The sequence below is a fragment of the Pezoporus wallicus genome, unplaced genomic scaffold, assembly GCF_028554395.1.
Source record: "Pezoporus wallicus isolate ANWC-B61680 ecotype Strahan unplaced genomic scaffold, APGP_CSIRO_Pwel_v1 scaffold_7107, whole genome shotgun sequence".
Taxonomy (NCBI): Eukaryota; Metazoa; Chordata; class Aves; order Psittaciformes; family Psittacidae; genus Pezoporus; species Pezoporus wallicus.
In genome coordinates, this window is record NW_026642114.1 from 4,656,255 (window position 1) to 4,676,536 (window position 20,282).

The 20,282-nt window shown below is 40.3% G+C and overlaps 2 protein-coding genes across 8 annotated transcripts in view; one reads left to right on the plus strand and one right to left on the minus strand.

Annotated features, from left to right (window-relative positions):
- The window catches only part of SWT1 (SWT1 RNA endoribonuclease homolog), a 35,384-nt gene extending 34,601 nt beyond the window's left edge, over positions 1–783 (plus strand). For all 6 annotated transcript variants that reach the window (XM_057427420.1, XM_057427419.1, XM_057427423.1 and 3 more), the window contains one exon: positions 623–783. In XM_057427420.1, coding sequence (XP_057283403.1) covers positions 623–728 — 106 coding nt within the window. In that variant the 3' untranslated portion in view covers positions 729–783. The remainder of the gene's footprint in view (positions 1–622) is intronic.
- A 1,921-nt stretch (positions 784–2,704) lies between these two features.
- Positions 2,705–20,007, minus strand: IVNS1ABP (influenza virus NS1A binding protein). 2 transcript variants are annotated; one of them, XM_057427426.1, is made up of 15 exons: positions 19,806–20,007; positions 13,169–13,423; positions 12,268–12,394; positions 11,770–11,939; positions 11,614–11,689; positions 10,719–10,892; positions 10,208–10,333; positions 8,764–8,871; positions 6,531–6,657; positions 5,765–5,989; positions 5,485–5,606; positions 5,181–5,307; positions 4,964–5,095; positions 4,634–4,807; positions 2,705–4,145 (listed from the first exon to the last, which is right to left on the minus strand). In XM_057427426.1, exons 3-15 carry the CDS (start codon positions 12,376–12,378, stop codon positions 3,892–3,894), a joined length of 1,926 nt encoding a protein of 641 aa, XP_057283409.1. In that variant the 5' UTR covers positions 12,379–12,394; positions 13,169–13,423; positions 19,806–20,007; the 3' UTR covers positions 2,705–3,891. The 2 variants fall into 2 exon arrangements, with proteins under 2 accessions (XP_057283409.1, XP_057283410.1); XM_057427427.1 differs by lacking the exon at positions 19,806–20,007 and adding an exon at positions 13,846–13,976.
- Between the last annotated feature and the right edge of the window lie 275 nt (positions 20,008–20,282).

Consider the following 20,282-nt stretch of genomic DNA (forward strand, 5'->3'; position numbering starts at 1 on the left):
AGTCCCTTTATGACCAGCTAATTAAAACAACATTTAACTTGTGCAAGCATAAGCTTGTAAAATGTTGTCTCTGATTGGTGACACTCCACAGATTATCAGGAAAACGACAGATGTTGAGCAAGTGTGAGAGCAACAGGACTAGCTGCGCCCAATGAATACTGAAGTCACACTATTCCTGAAGCCTAAAATCAGTCTCTGACAATGTTGTAACTGTGGAGAGAACTTTTCTATCTGTAGCACACAAACCTGTAGGAAATGTGTAATTGACTTTCAGTTTAAACACAGTGGGTAAAAACCAGTAACTTTTTATAATTAAAGGCTCAGGTTTGGGTTGAGAAGACTGAACTGATGACTGCAGTGTGGCTCTTCAGTTGTTCCTTTCTGAAGATTTCATTGCAGGATATAGCTGGGAGCATGTAATGATTACCCAGCTCTGTCATTTCTTATAAAGATAAAAATATGTCTGGATTTCCAGAGGCACCAAGTATTCTCTGTTTCTGAGAGAATTAAAGCATGGTATTAGAATCCCTTTGAACTTTGTTTTAGAGGAATACAGGGCCAGATTCATGTCTATACAGTGGTCCATAGGGTCTTGGTAACCTTTCTGTCTTCTCTTCCCTAGGAAAAGGTTAGAAATTGGATGTTGCCAGCTGGTCCAGCTGGAACACACCATTAAGCAGTGCCATGCATCAGTTCAGACAGAAGCCAACAACAGGGGCTGGCTGTGACACCTGGGTGAAGGTTTGGAGCTCTGCTGCTCACCCCTTGCGCTTCCCTTGTCCAGGCAAAGTCTAACCTCTCTGGGTTATGTGAGGGAAATATTCGAGGACCCCAAAAAATCTGCCTTCTGTTTTTTTTTGATGGTGCTGTTTTGTATTTGATTTGAAGGGAAACAAAACAAGCAACTAGTTACAGGTATACATGAAATGCCAGGATTTCTGCTAAGAATCACCATCTAATGGAATTGTTTTGGTGCACAGCAGATGTGCTGGACTGGTGTTCTAAATTCCAGATGTTTGGAGCTAGATTTGTTAATGGTTGTATAGGAAAATCCATGTAAGGCAGTTGTTTGCTGAAGTGACAGGTGAGAAAAATAATATATTGTGACACCTGGGGCTCTAAAAGGACAGAAAGGAAAACAGCTGAATACCAAGACAGATACCCATAATGCTTGCTAACCCTGCAGACATGAAGGGCTAACATGCAAACGCAGTATGTAGCCTGTGTAGTGAATTACAGGATACATAAGAGGACAGCAGATGGGGAAAGAAAGAAATGGATTTATGCTATATATATATATATATATATATAAAATTTTTTTTAACCCAAAACAAACCCCTGCTGTCATGCAGGTATGTTTGTCCTGCTCCTCTTTTGGAGGAAATGGATGTTTTTCCTTTGTTAAAATGTCTGTTTAATCTTCATACAGAAATCTGCTCTCCAGGTGCCACCTCTTTTGAACCAGTTTTATTGCTTTCCAAAACTGCTTTAAGCCCATGGAAACTTTCTAAAAGCCATTTTCAGTGCTTCTGTGGCCTTTTAACCTACCTCTTCTATGTATGTATTTGTACAGAGATGAGATGACCGCGGAGTTCTAGAAGCGTTTATTTTGATATTAACTTTTGGATGTATTTGTAAAATCTTCATTGTAAAAATATTATTTATTGTTACAGTAAATGGCTGTTAATTTTACACTCTTTGAGTAGCTGTTTTCACTTTGCCTAATTACTGTGGATGTAGTTCTTGCCCCCAGACACTTCAAAGTCATAGAGAAGCAGCTTAGTGGAGCAAAAAGCATTTTAAGGGCTATTTCCATCCAAGTTCTTATCCCAGCATTGAGGTAAGTTAGTTATGCACAAATAAGCTTACACTGGTAATTTGTATCCCAAATCTAAGAAGCTGGATCAGCTTAACCACATGATAGATGTCTGTCACATCTACTTCTGATACAGTGTATGGGAGGACAGCTGATGGATGAAGACAAGTACTATTATTACTTACTCCCATACTGACTGTTCCTGTTCAAATGCATCCAGCTTTACACCTTGGAATAATCAGTACATTTCTTTGATCTGATGGTTTCCTGCATCCAGTAGAGATGTTGTGGTCTGCTCATGCTCCCCTTCAGCGGGACTGCCTGGTCTTACGTGAAATAACTAGAGTTGGGATCAGAAAGCTGAACTAAGATGGGATGGTTGCTGAAATTAGTGCTGTCACTGGTGTAGCTTAATTTCCTAAAGCTACTTAATTAATGCTGAGGACCACAGGATCAAGCTCCTCACAAGAGTATGGGGTGCTTCTTTTCATCATACTCTAGTGTACTTTCTTCAAGTTCACTTTGGCCCCTTTCTCATCTCACCTGTGGAGCACCACACTCTCATCTGCACAGAGCTTTTAGCAAACTGAGCCTGAGGACAGCTTCTGAGGGGGTAAATCTCCCTCAGCCAACAGCTGGTTGTTCTCTAGGAGCCAGGGCTGGCTCTGAGCTCTCTGCCCACCAGAAGTAAGTGTAATGCTCAAGTTGCTGGTAGGAGGTGTACATCACACTTTAACCCTCTTCTACTTTGAGGAAGAGGATTCAGTTAAACATCTGTTGTTTGTGCTGTAGCTACATCCATTTGAAAGGTCTGTTACAGCACTGCAAACTTCTTATTAAAAATTACACCTTGTTAAAGAAGAGGACACAGACACACCACTGCAGCCCTGTGGTGCAAGGATTTCCCAAAAGGTACCTTTAATGTGTTTGCATCAGCAGCAAGCAGTCAGTGCTAGTTGGCACCAGGAGTTAGATGTGCAGCACTACACATTAGACACCAAGTCATCCTAACCAACATTTTATCCACAGGAATAGAGAAAGTGAACTAAAACATAGTAGTTTGAGCACATACAGAGTCAAGTTGTGTTCTGTCACCCTTTCAGCATGTATTATTAGAAAAATAAACTTAAGACAGTTACTAACCAGATGAACACATTTTCATTGCCAACTGGCCAGAGTTTAATAACCATGAGAAAACTCGCACACCAAAGTTTTTGTTTTACAAAGGTCAGCTCACCCAGAGTAACAAAACTGCTGTACAGAAAGCACCCTCTGCCTTTTTTGTCAAAATATTTGGAGCCAAAATAATTTCCCCACCCTAGAAAGTCACAGCTATGTTATGTTCAGAAACTCTATTCAGCTCTAACAAAGGTGTTGCATACTAAGTTACAATATTGTAGCAGAGGAAAAAGCTCAGAAGCTCATGTACAGTGGTAAATCAGTTGCCCCACTCAGTCTCTATGAACTCCAAGGTTGTCTTTTTGCTTCAGTAACCATTTATCTGCCATTTTCATTTCAACAGATAAAATACTCTGCTGAGTATATAAAAACTGTTATAAAAAGGCAATCATAAAAGATAAGGTATTGGCAGGTATGTCAGCTTTTTTTTTAATAAAAAAAATAGCCATTATATCTATTTAAATAAGGCTTGTTACAGATTGTTCCAGTTACTGAAGGAAAACAAGGCCTGATGGAAAAAAAAACTATCCCCCGTAAACCTTACACTTCCTGCCCCAAGAACACATCCTACAGGAAAAGTCATCTAATGTGCAAAGTGACAAAACAAACACTGGGGGAAGCTCCTGCAATGATATGCCCAGTCCAGTTTTTCCTGTGTTGTCTTCAAAATCTTAAAAAACTCAACCCTAAACCAAAGCTGAAAGATACACAAAACCCCTTCATCTTGATATTCTTTCCAAAACAAATATGTACAGCACATTAATATGCAATATGCAAAAGCTCTGTGTTGCTGTTGGCAACATCTATGCCCTCCCCAACCCTATTCACATGTGTACCTCAACTAAAACACAATTATACCACTAAGCCTGTTAGTTTGAAGAGATAATTTAATTTGCTTAAAACTTGTAAATTTTTGTGTAGGGGCTCCATTCATTTGACTCTGGATTGTAGACTTCAAGCGTGTTCAAGAATTCATTGCCATCAAATCCCCCAACTGCATAAATAGTGTTTGCCACTGTCGTAATCCCAGCATTGCTCCTTGGAGTAGTCATACTTCCCATCATCTTCCACTCGTTCTTAGCAGGGTCGTACATCTCCACACAGCTCACTGCATGAGAGCCATCAAAGCCTCCACCAACAAAAAGTTTTCCTAGCAAAAGGAAGCAAAGTGAATGTTTCACTGCTAAGCACCGCCTGTGTCACCAAACACAACCCCTCCTTTCAGGGCAAACAAACTAAGCCAAAATGAAGGAACTTCAGGTTTTCTGTTAGAAACCTTTGCCTTACTTAAGGTTTGAAGTTACAGTATTGATCTGCTTTGGATCATTCAAGCTGACTGGAAGTTATTTCAGAGTAAGTGCAGTGTCCAAAGTCAGGCAGATGCAGCTCTAGAAACTGAATGGTGATGTTTTAAAAAGAAAACTGGTAGGGGTGAATGCCCCAAAACAAAAACTAGAGGTTTTTTGTTTTTCTGGTTACAATTTTTAATTAAAATTGGAGGCAAACATAGCCAGGTTCTTACTGTATTGTTTCCTTGCTGGGAAGGAAGGAAGCTTTGTATTTTACTCGCATTATAGCTTAACATGAAAGATTCATTAAGCATCAAGCAAGAGGTTGTTTAAGCACATGGAAACATACCATCACGAACAGCCACTCCAGCTCCTCGCCGAGCCACATTCATGGGCGCGATCAGTGTCCAGGTGTTGTTCTCTGGATTATAACGCTCTACGCTGTTCAGGCAGTTCCAGGATTCTGCTCCTCCAATTATGTACAAATATCCATCCAGCTCACACACTGCAGATTGATGTCTCCCTACAATCAAAACACCAGGAGTTACAGCCCAGCGCAGAAGTCATGCACTAACACCATGCCACAGCAGCTGATATTTAAACAGTTTTTTGGGTTGGTTGGTTTTAAACCTGCAGGTTTGCAATCACTCCTCCCCTCCCCACTACACAACACACTTACGGATATTGAGAGGAGCACAGCTTGTCCAAGATTTTGTTATGGGATCAAACACATCACAGTTCTTAAGTCCTTTTTGGCCATAAGGATCCGAACCACCAACAATGTACAGTTTTCCATTCAGGGCACATACTCCTATTAATATAGGAAAAGATAACAGGTAAGCTAATAAATGGATATATTTTAAAAAACCCCATTCAGTCAACTGTAGATGTGTTACCTGCATTGCAGCGATTGGTTCTCAGTTCTGGAACAGGAGTCCAGTCATCTATTTCTGGCTCATACATTTCTCCACAGCTCAAGTCATCTGAGTGACCATTCGACCCACCCACAACATACAGCTGCCCCTAAATAGAAAAGATAAGATGCTTCACATCTAAGTACACAACAAAAATCATTAGCACTTTAGTAACTATGTAACTACAGTTAAGCAACATCTGTTACCATTTTGTAAAGTTTGCCCTGTTTGTCCCACCTACATTTACATAAAGTCACATTTCATGCGCTCTCCACCCAACACACACCATTAAAACTGCCATCTGGAACCGAGCTCTGGGTGTTCTCATTGGTGCAATGAAAGTCCAAGTATCCTTTTGCGGATCGTAGCATTCCACTGTGCGCAAACACTCTTCTCTATTATATCCACCTAAAAGCAAAAGGTTATATGATACCACATTTCCACAGACCAACAGCTTTGACACTGAAAAACACTGACTCCAATATAGCATACACAGTTAGGAAGTAACTGCCCTCCCCCATCCCAACCCAGCAAGTTGTTTAAAGAATTGTTACTATTTCTTTTACCTGCAGCAATCAGTTTGCCATTAAGTTCAGCTGTCCCCAGTCCAGAGCGGGCATACTGCATTGGAGACATGGGCTTCTCAATGACATTGTTTGGATGAAGCTCAAAACTCAGACTCTTCAGCAGTCGTGGTGTGCTTGTGGGAGAGCTCTGCGGGCTGTTACGGCCATGCAGGAATATCACACACAGCACGCCATCCAGAACAGCAAGACACAGGTAGGTGTTACCTGTTGTCAGGAGAAAAGAAGACCGTCAATATAATAAAATTTTAGGTGAATTTAAGTGGATACCAACTAGAGTCATCAGATTACACTTCTCCCCTTGTAAGTGTGAAAATTTTATTTCTTCTTGTGGTTCCAAGTATTCACATAGCTACTGAAAAATACGTGGTTTAGCTTATTAATATAATAAGCTAAAAGGACATAAGACAGCAATCTAAAGATGTGCTAGAAGAAAGGTGTCTTGCGCACATACACCAAATAGCTCTGTAAATTAGAGGCTGCCTAGATCCTTAGGACTTTCTGGGTAAATTTCTGTGGGATTTGGGGCAGCCTGCGCATAAGTAATCAAGATGTAAGTGATCCTAGTTAGGCCCCGGTTACGTTAGAAACATCCCACAGATTACTAAGCAAATTTCACTTGCATCATCAGGAAGAAAAGGTACTTCTGCATTCCTTACAGATGTTGAAGAAATGCCCAGGGAGTGGGAAGTGGTAGGTATACAATACCAGATGCATCTTTTAGACAAACCCTGCCCCAGTTACTCACTTGAAGTTTTCTCTGAAGCAATGATTTTCCACTCATGTTTAGGACTCTGAACAGTAGCATTTGGAGAAAGACTTCCAGAGGAGCTGCTACTAATCTGCTTGTGATCATTCTCACGTGGTGGCTTCTTCTGCAAAATCAAAAGGCAGCTACAGAGACCTAGCCAAAGACTACACCTCCTTCCTCCTTTGCTTCTCTAACACATAACTATTCAAAAGAACACTTAGGCTACCACCTCCGCAGAGCATCAATTATAGCACACCTACATTTTCAACAGAAAATCTTGCCTACGCAGCAACAGTGGCCAAAACCCACCCTACATCTTATCCTGGTAATCCTTTCAGCCTGCGACAGTAGCTTTATATTGCTGGTGTCTGACTAGAAATCACTTCAAATTCTTAGAAGAGAGTATGAGTTACTAGCAAGGTTTTCAAATGGAAGGAAAAACCTACATCCATTTGGAGAGAACAGATACAAACTAGAAGCCTCACTCACAAGCTCTGCCTCTGGAACTTGGTTAATTACAATGCTATTTGGAAGTGAATTAACTGTTCTCTTCATTCCCTAAAGACAAATTTATTTCGTCTCAGTTGCTCTCTGTGCTCAGATTAGCTGTTTCTTGATACCTAACAGAAGATTTCTGCTTTCTTTAATTCTTCAATTACATTTGTACTATAGCTTACATTATTTTGCTCAACTATGACATCCCACCCTCTCACCCCCCCCCCCTTCACATTTCAGAGCACACTGCACAGTTGGTTGGGTTGTTCATTTTTTTCTGAATCATAAGAACCAAACATGAAGTTTTAATGTTCTGTCTACTCGGTTTAGCAGCAAAGTTTATGACCACAATATCAAATCTGCAATGCTTGCAGTTCCCTGAAGTCTGATCTATATGGAAACTGTCATATGACTTTAGAAATACATCATCTAACTCATAGATACGCTTACATGTAAGAGTTTGATTGCTATACTCAGCTCACCATGAAAATCAGTTCCTTTGTGGATGATATTTTTGTTATTTCTGAATCTTCATCCAATTAACAGATTATTCTTATCCCTAAATTGCCTCAACAGTTACAGAAATTACAAACTTTAGTAATTAAAAGATTTAAGAGTTACAATTTTTCCAGGGCTGTCATCTATGGGTTATATGGTGTTAGTTTTTTCTCAACTGTTTAGAATGGCTGAAGTTGGCAATTCTTACTATCATTAAGGAATGCATAAAGTTGAGAACTCTTGGCCTTATTTCTGAAAATGAACTTTTTGAACGTTCACCTATCAGCGTCTATTGCAAGTAGTAGCCAAAGGTGGTGAAGGCTGTGAAGGCTTACTAAAAACAACTAAGAAACTGGAAAATTAATTGCCTTTTCATTGTCCTCTCTTTTCACTTCTAAAATCCATGTTCTGGGATAGTGTTTTATACAAACATTAGCTAAAAATTTCAGAAATTACTTTTGCATCAGCATATTCCACTCTTATGCATTAAAATATTTGCTTCTAACTCCGTGAATTTAAACAACCTTTATTTGTATAAAGCAACTGACAATTTGCATCTATTAGCCCATCATTATTCTTTTTTTCTTAAACAGCCTCTGTAGCCCTAAGCTGTGTTTTTCAAGAGTAGAGAATGATTATATCTGGCTAGAAAAAAAAAAAAGTATAATTAACAGACCAAAAAAACCCTCAGCACAAGACTGATTTGTACACAGAGTACTGGCTATCTCCAGATGAGACGGTACTTAACTGCTGCTTTTAAAAATCTCTCTTGTGCATGAAAAGTGCAGCTGAACAAAAGAAATGGACATTGACAGCTGAAGGATTAGAACTTACGTCTGGGATCTTTTTCTGTGCCAAAATTTAACAGATGCATTCTCCACTGCAAGCCAAGCAGTCCGTGATTCTTTACAGTCTCTTGAATATGTCTACAAAGCCACAGCTGACTTGCTACAGCTGGCTGCTTTTCTACCTCTTCTTTCTTCTAACAGCCTAAGATTTATTTAGAAGTCATATCTCAAGCACTCTGTTTTGCAAAGACTTGCAGTCAGTCTGCTGAGAAACTGGAAACACAGACTAAATCACTGCCTCCAGCAGTTTCGAGAACGATATTTTCTCATCACCTATTTCTTCATTAAAGCTACTGCTGCCTTCTCTGATAACAGTACACAAGACTTCAGGTGTGTTGTAAACTGCTCCAGTCTATCTGGGGTTACCTGAGACTGTCTGCAATTTGTACCTGCACAAACTGAATGTGGTCATCATCACTGCCATACACCTCAGCCTGTCCATCTAGCAGATTTCCATCAAGCAGCTTGTGATCAGCTGAGTAGTACAGCGTTTGAACCTGCAAAAACAACAACAGAACACCCATATGGCTACTGTCTCCACTGCTATTAGCTACAGACAGATTACAAAAGGCAGTCGCCAGCATACTTCTTGTGATCTCATCTCAATCTAGCAGAATGACAAAACTAAAAGGAAGCAGATGTCATGGTGGCAATCTTCAAACATGGGATGAGGTTCCTTACTTTCTCAGCTTGAGAGAAATCTTCATTTTCCAAGGACTTCTACTGTTTTTCCAGCACAGAAACATTAGACAAGCAAAAAGCACATTAATTTGCAGAATTACACAAATTCACAATCTCATGCAAGCATTTTCACTATCCCCGCAAACAAGTTTTCTGCTTTGAAAAATACACGTATTTATCTCAATCAAAAGATGTTAAGAGAAGCCAAGAGTGGACTCTAAAAGAAAGGTATGGGAATGAGGGAAGACAACATAAATTTAAGTTCTTGAGGAAACTGTTGCCACAAATAAAGATCAGATGCAACTGTTTCGAAGTTTTTAAAATAAGTTTTTCCAAGAGGAAATACACACTTGATAATATATGACAGTATCAACATGTACTTTTGCCTATACAAGTGTTTCTGAAGATCATTTGTGCCTCTAGTAACAGACTTGAAAATGTTGATGTTTCAGGGGATTTTGTAAGGTCCATTGTCTCTAGCCAATTAAAAATTTAGATTCCCCACTAAGTTTTCCATTAAACACTGCCCAGGCCATATCTAGTATAAGTATTCATGAGCAAAGCATTTTAATAAACACACAACTTTCAAAATAATGTATCCTGTAAAGGAGTAAGTAAACACCATTAAAGCATCATCATCGTTCTCTGCCCACAGCGGATTTTCTTAGGAGAACTGGGGCAGGACTGCTGCTTCTGTACGTGTCAATACACTTGAGGTTTCTTCTTGGTTCTTCAGCCTTGGTATCCTAGTTTTGTTAATAAACCTATGGGGAGATAAATCAACGGGGAGGAACAACCATTAGAAGCTTTTACCTACTTTGCATTTACAAGCAAAACCTGCAAAGGAAAACATCAAGAATCTACAGCAACTTTCAGTACCACCTCCCCAGTTCTAAAGCAAGATACACGCCACTTTGAGGTTACTATACGGCACATAGTGAGCAAAAAAAAAGGAAAGAGGAAGACCAGACTGAACAGTTCATTCAGCTCACCTGAACACCCCCCCAGTTTCTCAGCTTAGGGGTACCTACAGTAAAATTTAAATTCTTTAGGGTCATAGTTAAAAAAGTGAAAGAAAAAAAAACGGGATCATGGGATCATCCTTCATATTGATTTTTTTTTATGTTTAATCCCATTTTCTTAAAGACTAACCTCTTCCATTAGATCTTCCAGACTGTCTCCATTCTCCCAGATGCTGCGCTGTACCCAGTTGATTACCTTTGTGTACAGTTTGCCATTGCTAGGTAGGCCAACATTGTCTTCCAGCATTACTTCAAGCTTTAATCAGAAGAGAGAAAGATGATTTAGTCTATAGGTATTACCCCTGTATTTGTAGCATACTGTACTTTATGTAGTGAACATTACTCTTGCTTTACCAGAGAGCTAGAAAACACCAGCTACAAGGAGATTTCAGCCCACCCACTGAAACTAGGAAGCACATTTAAGTCCATCTGCAGTTACATTTCATGCTCAGAAAGGATGATAGTGTGTATTCTCTACTGTTAAGATGAACAGATCCAGAATATCCACATTGTTGGTAAAAGTCAGTGCACCTACTGACTTTTACTGTTCCTAGTCCCCAAAAGGAAGCTGTAATAGTTGCTCCTTGGGTTGCTTTCTTGGAAATTGCATACCAGAAGGACATCTACAAACTTAAGCTAACCTTTAACCGCGGAAGTTTGAGAAATTCCTCCTGTTCTGAAATCTGTAAAAGATGTTCCTGAATGTAGCCATCAATCTTGTTCAACAAACGTGAGTCTCCCATACAACTTGCAAAGTTGCGGTAAGAGATGCAGCTCAGAGCATCCATCTTGGAGAGCAAATAGTCACCACAAACCTTTTACAAAAAAAAAAAAAAAAAGGCTGCATCTTAGTTTACACATAGATAAGATTGTTATACATTTAAATTATCCTTCCCAACATATAACAATGGCTTTTTTCTAACTGCAGAATAGTGACTGACTGTTGTCATCCTCTCCCTGAGCTACAGGTGTAAACAAAACATTGCCTTCCATATGGATATGCACATTTAAAAGTTCTCACACATACATTGACCCCCATGCCTTTCTACTGAACACCTATTCAAAACTGCTTATCTGCAGTCAAGTGAAGATAAGAATCCCTATTTCTTGTCAAAGGTATCCCCATTTGCAGCAAGAGAAAGTATTCTCAAAGTCAGGCGCTATCAAGAGTATCTTCAGGATACGTGAATTATTCTTTTTCCACATACTGCCACAGATTTACAAGTTTAATTATTCCCCCAATGCAAGCAAGCGCACCACTGCTTCCACAAACCTGAAAGTAAGTAACCAGCTAGGACTATACAGGTGCACAAATATACAACTTCAGAGAATCCTTCAGCACAAAGATAACACAAGTGGAAATAATACATAGTGATGTCACTCTAAACGATGTAATTCTAATGAACATCTAAAGAAGCTTATCCACTGAGCACATTTTAAGCAGAAACATAATTTTTTGTCTCATTAACACCAAAAAGCATGATGCAGTCAGCTTGAGAAAGAGGAATACATTTCTGGAAGAAGTGAGAAGTGTACCTGCTTAACTCTCTCCATCTTCAACTTCTTTGCTGCAGAGTATACATCTTTCACCAGTTCTTTATCAGCTTTTAACCTATTAAAAAATTAATCTTTATTATTTTGATTTTTTTAAATGAAAGTCTGCTCTGTCTACTTTCTATGCAAACTACTTACTGAGCAGTATAGGCATAATTCAACAGAACTTCAACAGCTTCTGGATTGAGATCATCAAATTTAACATGGGAAATTCCATGACAATCACTATCGCTATTGAAGATTTCAAACAGGTAAGGACTGCAGCAAGCTAGCACGGCTCGGTGCGCCAACATCTCATGTCCACATACCTTTATTTAAAACACAAATAAGAAACCCACATGCTGGTAAGAATTTTCTTAAACTATGTTTGTATTATAATACTATAAAGGCCTACCCAAGTGAATGTCAAAGTTCAAATAAATTTTTCAAATCAATACTGTCTCCAATTCACATCACCTGAAAAAATATTAGCGTTGCTTCTCTCAAAGTATATCTGGGATTTTTAAAGTATGCATTTTTCATAAAAATCAGATTCTAATATCTCATGCCTCACAGTCAATGAGGCACATAGTGTTACACAATGTAACCAAAATCCCCAACGCATTTAATCACCATACCCTGAGAGAAAAAAAGTACCTGGAGACGGACATCACAGAACTGACCACTTTTGCGCAGAGCATTTAGTTTGGCAACAGATGACTCAATGAAGTTTTCATCTTCAAACATCAAATATCCATTGGGAATCATTTTTGTGTTGGTATGGCTGAAAACACAATGTATAAAGCTTACAGATACAACGTTTGCTTTGGAATTGAAATACTATTAACACATTGCTTGCAAACATTCATGAGGAACTAAAAAAAAAAAATAAATAAATCATCATCATCTCAAAAAAGCCTAGAGAAGTCCTACTGCTGATCAGCACATGTTGATCACCTTTGGATTGGCTGGATTAATGGTTTTCAGCAATTGAAACCACAACTTTTAACGTATGCACATCACTTCAGTAGGTACCAACTTCAAAACTACATGCTGAATCTGTGCTAACTCCATAGGAGCAAGCTGAATATCACTGGATTAGACAAGAAGCTTCATTCCCCTCTACAAAGATCAGATTTAGTAGATTTTTTTTTTGCTAATATATGCAAAAGTATACTTTCATCAACATTTTTAAAGGAAAGTACATGTAGGATACTAATAATGTTACCAGCAATGATTTCCACCTGAAGTTTAAGAAAACTCTTCAGATTAAACCAAACAAGAAAACCCCAAAACAGAAAAAGAGGAGAGCAAAAATCAGTAGCAAAAATGGCAACACCCTCCCCCATCCCAGTTCTAGTGTTAATCCAATTATTTTAAATTCACTTAATACTAAAAGCATTTGACCCTAAACTGGCAACAATAATATTACTTACAAAGATCATTATCCACTTGTATACACTTTCTTCTGTTGTGTTTTACATTAGAAAGGTTTTAAAGTCCATAACTTTAGAAAAAGCATTACGTATTTTACATACGGCTAACAGCATCAACTTACCTAGCAAATGTATGACAATAAAATTTTAACTGGGAGATCTTAATATAATGGTATTACTTTGTTAAAACAGAGCACTTTAATTTCAGTATCTTTTAACAGGAGATGTTTGTTGAAATTCAAAAGCAGATGTGTCTTTGCAGATGGGTCTCTGAAGATGCAATGTGGATTCCAAAACTAGCAGGCTTGAAGATGATGTAATAAAGTCCTTAAAAGCTATAGACATGAATTTCTTCTGTGATAATCATGCATCATAACCTGCAATAAAGGAGAAAGCATAAAGTAAAAGGACAGTAGAGAGTACAACCATGTATTTCAGGCAAAACTTTAATATTGTCTTAAAGAGAAGTTCCTTGCCCAAACAAACATGTTTTCCTTCACACACACAAAAGAGAAAAAAAAGCCTGAAAAATTCCCTGCTGACACCAATACATTCTCGTGCCTAATGAGAAGTCAACCACATCAATTTTATACCCAGAGACAAAAAAGTGGCTAAATTTGTGCTTAGAGAAAAAATTCTAACAGCTGAATCTTGTTTTTAGATAATTCCTTACCAACTCCAATCTTCAGCACTTCCTATATCCAAATCAATATTGCTGCTTGCAGTAGTAGATAACTCTTAAGTAACACAACAAAAAGTACTACATTTTAACAAAGAAACAAATCCACATGCCTCCTACCTTTTGCTTTTCCTGTACTCATCTACTTATATCCTTCTTCTACTGAATGCATAAAATGGACTAGAGGTGGATTAAGGACATGTCTGAAATGACTAAGCATATCTCCAGTACTTCTAAAATAAAAATAAAAATAAAATAAAAAAACAACAACAAAAAACCTTATGAAATCAGAAATCACTATTTCAATGACAACTTTCTTTGATAAAAAAGTCTCTTTGCTACCCTGCAATCAGAAACTATTATGTTCTGGTTAAGCTCTGCAACTGGAGTAACTTTGTTGGGATTCTGCAGGTGGGTGGGCTGTTTATGCTGGGTTTTTGGTGGGGGGGAGGAGAGAAGAGGAGGAGCAGCAGGAGCAGGGAGGGAACAGGCAACAAACACCCACTCTGGAACTTTCCACGACCCTGATGCCACCTCAGGAAAATATCAATCACTTCATCCACTTGAGTTTCCTGCTGCAGTTTCAAACCTGTATTTGTATCTACAGAATGAGTGCCACACTGGGAATCAGCTTTCCTATGAAGAGGTACAGCTCTTTTCTCCTCGTCAAAAATTAAAAGTCACCCATGTTGCAGCAAGAGAGCCTCGTGACCCTACTGCCTGGCCAGCGCTTACACGTGGGGATCGTTTTGGTAAGAACTGCACTGCCCTTGGTCTGGAAGTAGATCAGTAACTCAAGCAGGAGGCTGATTGTCAAGAGCTGCAAGGGGCATTATCCCACTAAATACCAGCTCTATCAAAAAACTGCTTCCATCCTTAACAGCTTCTTGCAAGGCTGAAGGTAGATAACCTTGTACAAATAATTAAGTTTAGCTACTAAAACAGACACAACGTGTATAAAGAAGGAAACAACTGCTCCAGAGCAACAGTGGCGGCTGTCTGGATTATAGTACCCCTGAAATGCAGGAAGGACTATAGGAACAGTACCCTGGGGACTACAACTTTCTACAACATACTTTAATGTCACCATACTTTGCTAGGAAAAATAAAATCTCATGGATTAAATATATATTCTTTTTATAATCCTACAAGCAAGTTATAAAACTGAGACCAAGTTCTGTTTACCAAATATTTAACTAAGCATTTGGAAGTCAGTATTTTTCTTGTTGGTACAACTGGCATAACCATTCCAGTTTCCAAAGCAGTCAAAGTTTCACTTCTCAAAACCAGAAACAGTCTCATGTCCACACTTTCCCCAAAGATTCACCTCAACTGAAACACTTAGTTACATGACAATTATTCCAACAATTTCAACTGAATTCCAGAATCATCCTTGCACAGTTTACATCTCTGAGCATGTTTTGTCATATTCTGCTGTAACAGAAGAACAAGTGCAATGTTTTAACTTTGCCTGATGTACTTGCTTACAACCTTCAAGACCTAAAAAAGACATCCAAAATAATTCTGGATTGAAATGGAAGATTTATCTTTTAAAGTCCTCCTTTGTGCATGAGGTCAATCCCACACATTTTACATTCGTGCAGCTAATCATACTGCCCAATGTGAATATCTAAGAATTAGAGTGTCTTAATTCTTGCCACAAAGTTTCAGTACTGTTGCATGTGACCCATAGCTAATATTACTACTCAAAATAGCATATTTACTACTTTCTGCATTCCTTTTAGTTTGGTGTATATTGCCAAAACAAGAGCCAGATAATAAGCCAAAATTCAATGAAAACCTAAGAATGCTGCATTTTTTCTGCACTAAAGGTTATAAACAAGTATGGCAAACAAACTCCTTTCTTAAAATTACTTCAAAACTAACTCACTTTGCCATTACCTCCCCCACCTCCTTGCTGATAATCGCTTCTAGCTCACCACATCAAGAACTGTCAGCTGCTTTTTTAATAATTTTCCTGATTTTACATTTTTAAACCAAGTACTATGTTTCCAGATCACTGCCAGACAGGCAAAGTATGAAGTCTAATGCCTCTGGAAATTATTAGTTTTCAAGCTCAATAAAAACACAGTTATTTAAACATGCTAAAGCTAGAGAATTAGCATTCCAGAATGGAAACAACACATTCCATTTCAGAAAAATCTGGAGAGCAGGTCTATTTCCTGTATTTATTTTTTAAAATAAAGCAAAAAAATAAGTGTGATATATAAACTTCAGATTTTCATTCTAGTTTTAATATTTAAGATTAATACTCCTGTTGAGCCACCTTCAATCAAGAGTTGATCACAGAATCACAGAATAGTTTAGGTTGGAAGGGACCTTCAAAGGTCATCTAGTCCAAGCCCCCTGTCATGAGGGGACATCTTCAACTAGATCATGTTGCCCAGAACCACATCCTACCTGGCCATCTCAAAGGATGGCACATCCACCACCTCTCTGGACAACCTGTGCCAGTATTTTACCACCCTCACTGTAAAGAAAGCTAGGTGTAAAATCGTGTTAGGCGTTAACAATGCAGAGGATTGAGACAGGCCAGAAGCCAGGAGGCATTCATGTGGTGCATTGCACTGATACAGCTGTACTCAACTAAAGGAGTGCAGTACTCAAATGTCTGGCCAATTGCTTGATTTAAACATAACTGTGTTTCCTAAACACTTACTGTTATGCACAGACTGATATTTTCACTTGCTATACGTATGTACCTCTGTACCATGAAAGAGTCATGGCTCATAATACACTCAGAGATAAATTCACCACACATAACTGACTTCCAGAAGAGGACTTTTCTCCCTTTAAGCTCATCTTTCCGTTTCACTGTATACATTTAGAGGTGCATTTAAGAAGACTCACCTAAATAACGATACTAAGTCTTCTCATAGTTCACTATGCTATCCTCTTATACGTATCTTGCAAATACTATTTAAAGATGATTAGCTCTGTTATAAGAGCAAGTAAATGTCATAATTAATACACTTTAAATTGTTATTTTTCATGTTTAAACACATTATTAATTAATGTGTTTAAAATTTAGGATGCGTTCATTACAATTTTTTTTTAACAGCTGTTCACTGCAGAAAACATTTCAACGTATAAGAAACCTGCCACAAGATGATTACTGCTGAATTTTTCTGAGACCTAAAACCTGCCCTAGGACTCTCCACTGCAGAGCCACTTTCAGGGGACACATGAGCTCTGGCCTCAGGTGAGGTGCTAAGACAACAGGTCCCACAGCAACATACTAAGGCAAAAGTCACCTTGGCCATGACCTAACACCACAGGCAGTATTTGTTTTTCCTTCCATCTGACAACTTTCGTCTTTAGTATAGTCCATTGGTAGTTTCCATGTGCAGTATTTCATTATAAAAGTAAACAAAAGCCTTGATTTGTACCAATTCTGCCCAAACTTTTTTGTCAGGTAAAGGTTGGTATCTCTTCAAGTCACAAGTAATAGATCAACTAGGGGAGATACTTTTAACACACTTTGTGCTTTTTAGTTGCTGTGGGCTTTCTGGCTTTTCACTGCCCAGTTCAGAAGAAATGTAGGTCACAATTATAACTACTCATAATCCATTACTTCTATCAGAAGATAAAACTAGGCATCCTCCAAATTTCTCTTTCATACATTAGCATTTATTTATGGTAAAACCACACAATCTTTTCATGTCCAAGTTTGCATTCCAGATAAACACCATGGACCAAGACATGTATCAACCTACTTTACACCACTAAACAGGCTTGCTTTCTTTACACCAGTGATTCAAAGACTCGCAGAATTTATATGGCTTTTGTTTTGCATATTCACTTTTCAATTGTTATCCACTGAAGATTTAGTCCCATTGATAACTGACTTGTAAACAAAACTGTTCTATTTCACTTCAAGGCTTAGTTGGTTTCCTACCTCAACCACGAGGGGAAGAGGGAAAGAGCATTTGCTATCACTGGTTAAGAATTGAAGGGGAAGGAAAAAGAACTATGAACATTTTTCAAAATCTTTTAGATGCAGTCCAAGAAGGTGTAATTCTTGGACTGTCCTCTATAGAAAGCAAGTCTAGAAAGATCTATCAAACACACATTTGTGTATGTAGACTTAAAAAAATTCAGAAGCAGGTTTCATGTTTGAATGATACTGCTTTTCCAACTACAACTCTGAGCTGTAGCACACCAGGTGCCCATTTAGTACAGCTTCCAATGCTATCCCTTCCCCCCCCCAACCCTCTTCTTTTGATACACCATTTTTGTTTCACCAAGTCTTACCACTGCTTTTTACCCCACTTTTCCATACTGGTTCCCTTTCCTCTTCTCCTTTTCCACATAGTACTTTTTTGTGGTTGTTGTCATAGTCTTTATCTACACCTCTTTTTCTACCTTCTGCTTCATATGCACTCTTAAAATCTGAGCTCTTTCCCTCCCCCCCCCCCCCTTTTTTTTCTCTTTTTCTACTAACACACCTTCCCACAGTTCTTCAAACCTTTGTCACACAACCAGCAAACTGGTGGATTTTTGTTTGTGTCAGTGTTGTCTCACACCCCCCATTCTGGGCAGGTTTTGCTTGTCTTACTCATCTCGTGCTCCTTAAGAACTTAAGCTGAAGAAAATAAAGTTAGACAAACAAAATTATTTACAGTAGCTAAAGTACTATTTCCTAACTGGAAAGTATTACCTGACTGTTGCATCCTCTGCTCCAAGAGTTAGGCTTGTGGTTACAAAATCTGCTTTCTAAAATTAAACCCATCTCACCATCAAACCACCACATCCTGCCTGGTTTCTTACTTTATAGATCCTTGACAGAAGAGAATAAATGTGGTGTCTACACACCTATCACTAGAAAATAATAAAAAGAAAAATCCTCCCCTTCACAAACCACAACAAGGAAAGTGACATGATACTGAATTTCCAGTAATCTACCACCACTCAGTCTTGCTATCCTTCTCCTTTGTCCTTTGTAAACAACCCAGATGCCTCACCTCTCACTTCATCAACATTTTTCCACCCTGCATAAAATTGTAACCAATTCAGTTTTTATGTCTATGGGAACCCCAAGCGAAGGAGCAGTGAAGATACCAATTAAAAGGTATTTTCTACCTTGAAACACCTCAGAAAAATTCTAAAAACGTACTCAAACTCTGTGTATGCGGGCAAAAAACACCGTACCTCTACCTTCCCTAACACCCCCCCCCCCCCCCCCGCCCCCAAACGCCCTTCTGGTCATTCAATACTCATCACCTTTCTCCAGAAGCACCGAGGTGGACTGACATCCAATGTTTTCACTGTGTTACCGCCTACTTCCTAGAACTGGTACAGATGACAGGGAGGGCTATGACATTGGCAACCAGCTGTCAGCACACGTTCGTCAACCCAAAACAGCTATTTTTTTCGAAGTCCAGAATTCCTGCGATTTTTCTCCCATCACCCCCTCCTACCCTTACTATAAAGGGTTTAAGGAAGCTGTCACTACGTGACTTGCAGCGCGGCACTTGGAAAGGCGCGCAGGCAACGCCTGACCTTGGAACAGTAACCACCCGTACGAGGCACATCTGAATTTCTGGCCTGGGAGCTACACGGCATTCCCACCAGCTGCTGGTGTCCATGCGGGGAAACGGCGGCAACGCCGACTCCCCCTCGCGGCACCCCCCGTGGACGAAGGCCGGCAGCTGTGAGGGGATCCGTCTCACACCATTCAGGCCATTCACACAACTTCGCTTTGAAGAGCATGGCAACTTAAGAGATGTGGCCAGCCCTTGAAAAACGGGACCAAATAAGCAACAAAAAGCCGCGGACCCAGCCGGACTCGTGTTCCCCCCGCCGAGGGAGTGGGGTAGGCACGGTGCGGCAGGCCAGGCCCGCCACCGTGGGGCCCGCCCCACCCGCCGGCAGCCCTCGGGCCGCCACCACCCCTGCGCCAGCGCCGAGCGGCGAACAAAGCGCAGCGGGGCCGTGGCGGCGCAGCCCCCGGCTGTCCCCAGCTCCACAGTGTCCGCTGCCCCGCCATACCGCTTCCCGTCCCCTCACAGCCGGTGCAGGCCGCGTCTGGGCCGGCCGCCCGGGGCGTCCTGCCCTACCTGGTGCCTCTTAGCACAGACGATGCTGCACATATTGGGAGCCTCCAGGCTAAGGGGGAAGCCGACGCGAAGACGCAGCCCCAGCCCGCCGGGAAGCGGTAGCGGAGAGCGCAGATACAGCGGGACGAGGCGCGGAGCTGCTGGCGGGGCAGCGGAAGCGAACCGCAGGTGAGGTGGCAAGCACGAGCACAACACCCACGAACCTGCCGCGACAGCTGAAAGAGCCAGGCCGCCTGCGCCGAGCTGCACAGCGCCCCGTAACCCTCCGCGGCCGCCGGGACGACTGACAGGCTCAGGAGGGCGGCATCGCTCCGCCGAGAAACAAGTCCGGCCGCGCCCCTCCCTCCGCTGCCGAAGTGGGTCGGTGGACGGTGACGGGGCGGGAGAGGGCGCTGTGCTCGCGGCCCGCCTTCCTGAGGGAGCCGTCCTTGGCAGCTCCGTTAGTGGCGGCAGCAGGTGGGGAGAACGGGACGGGCC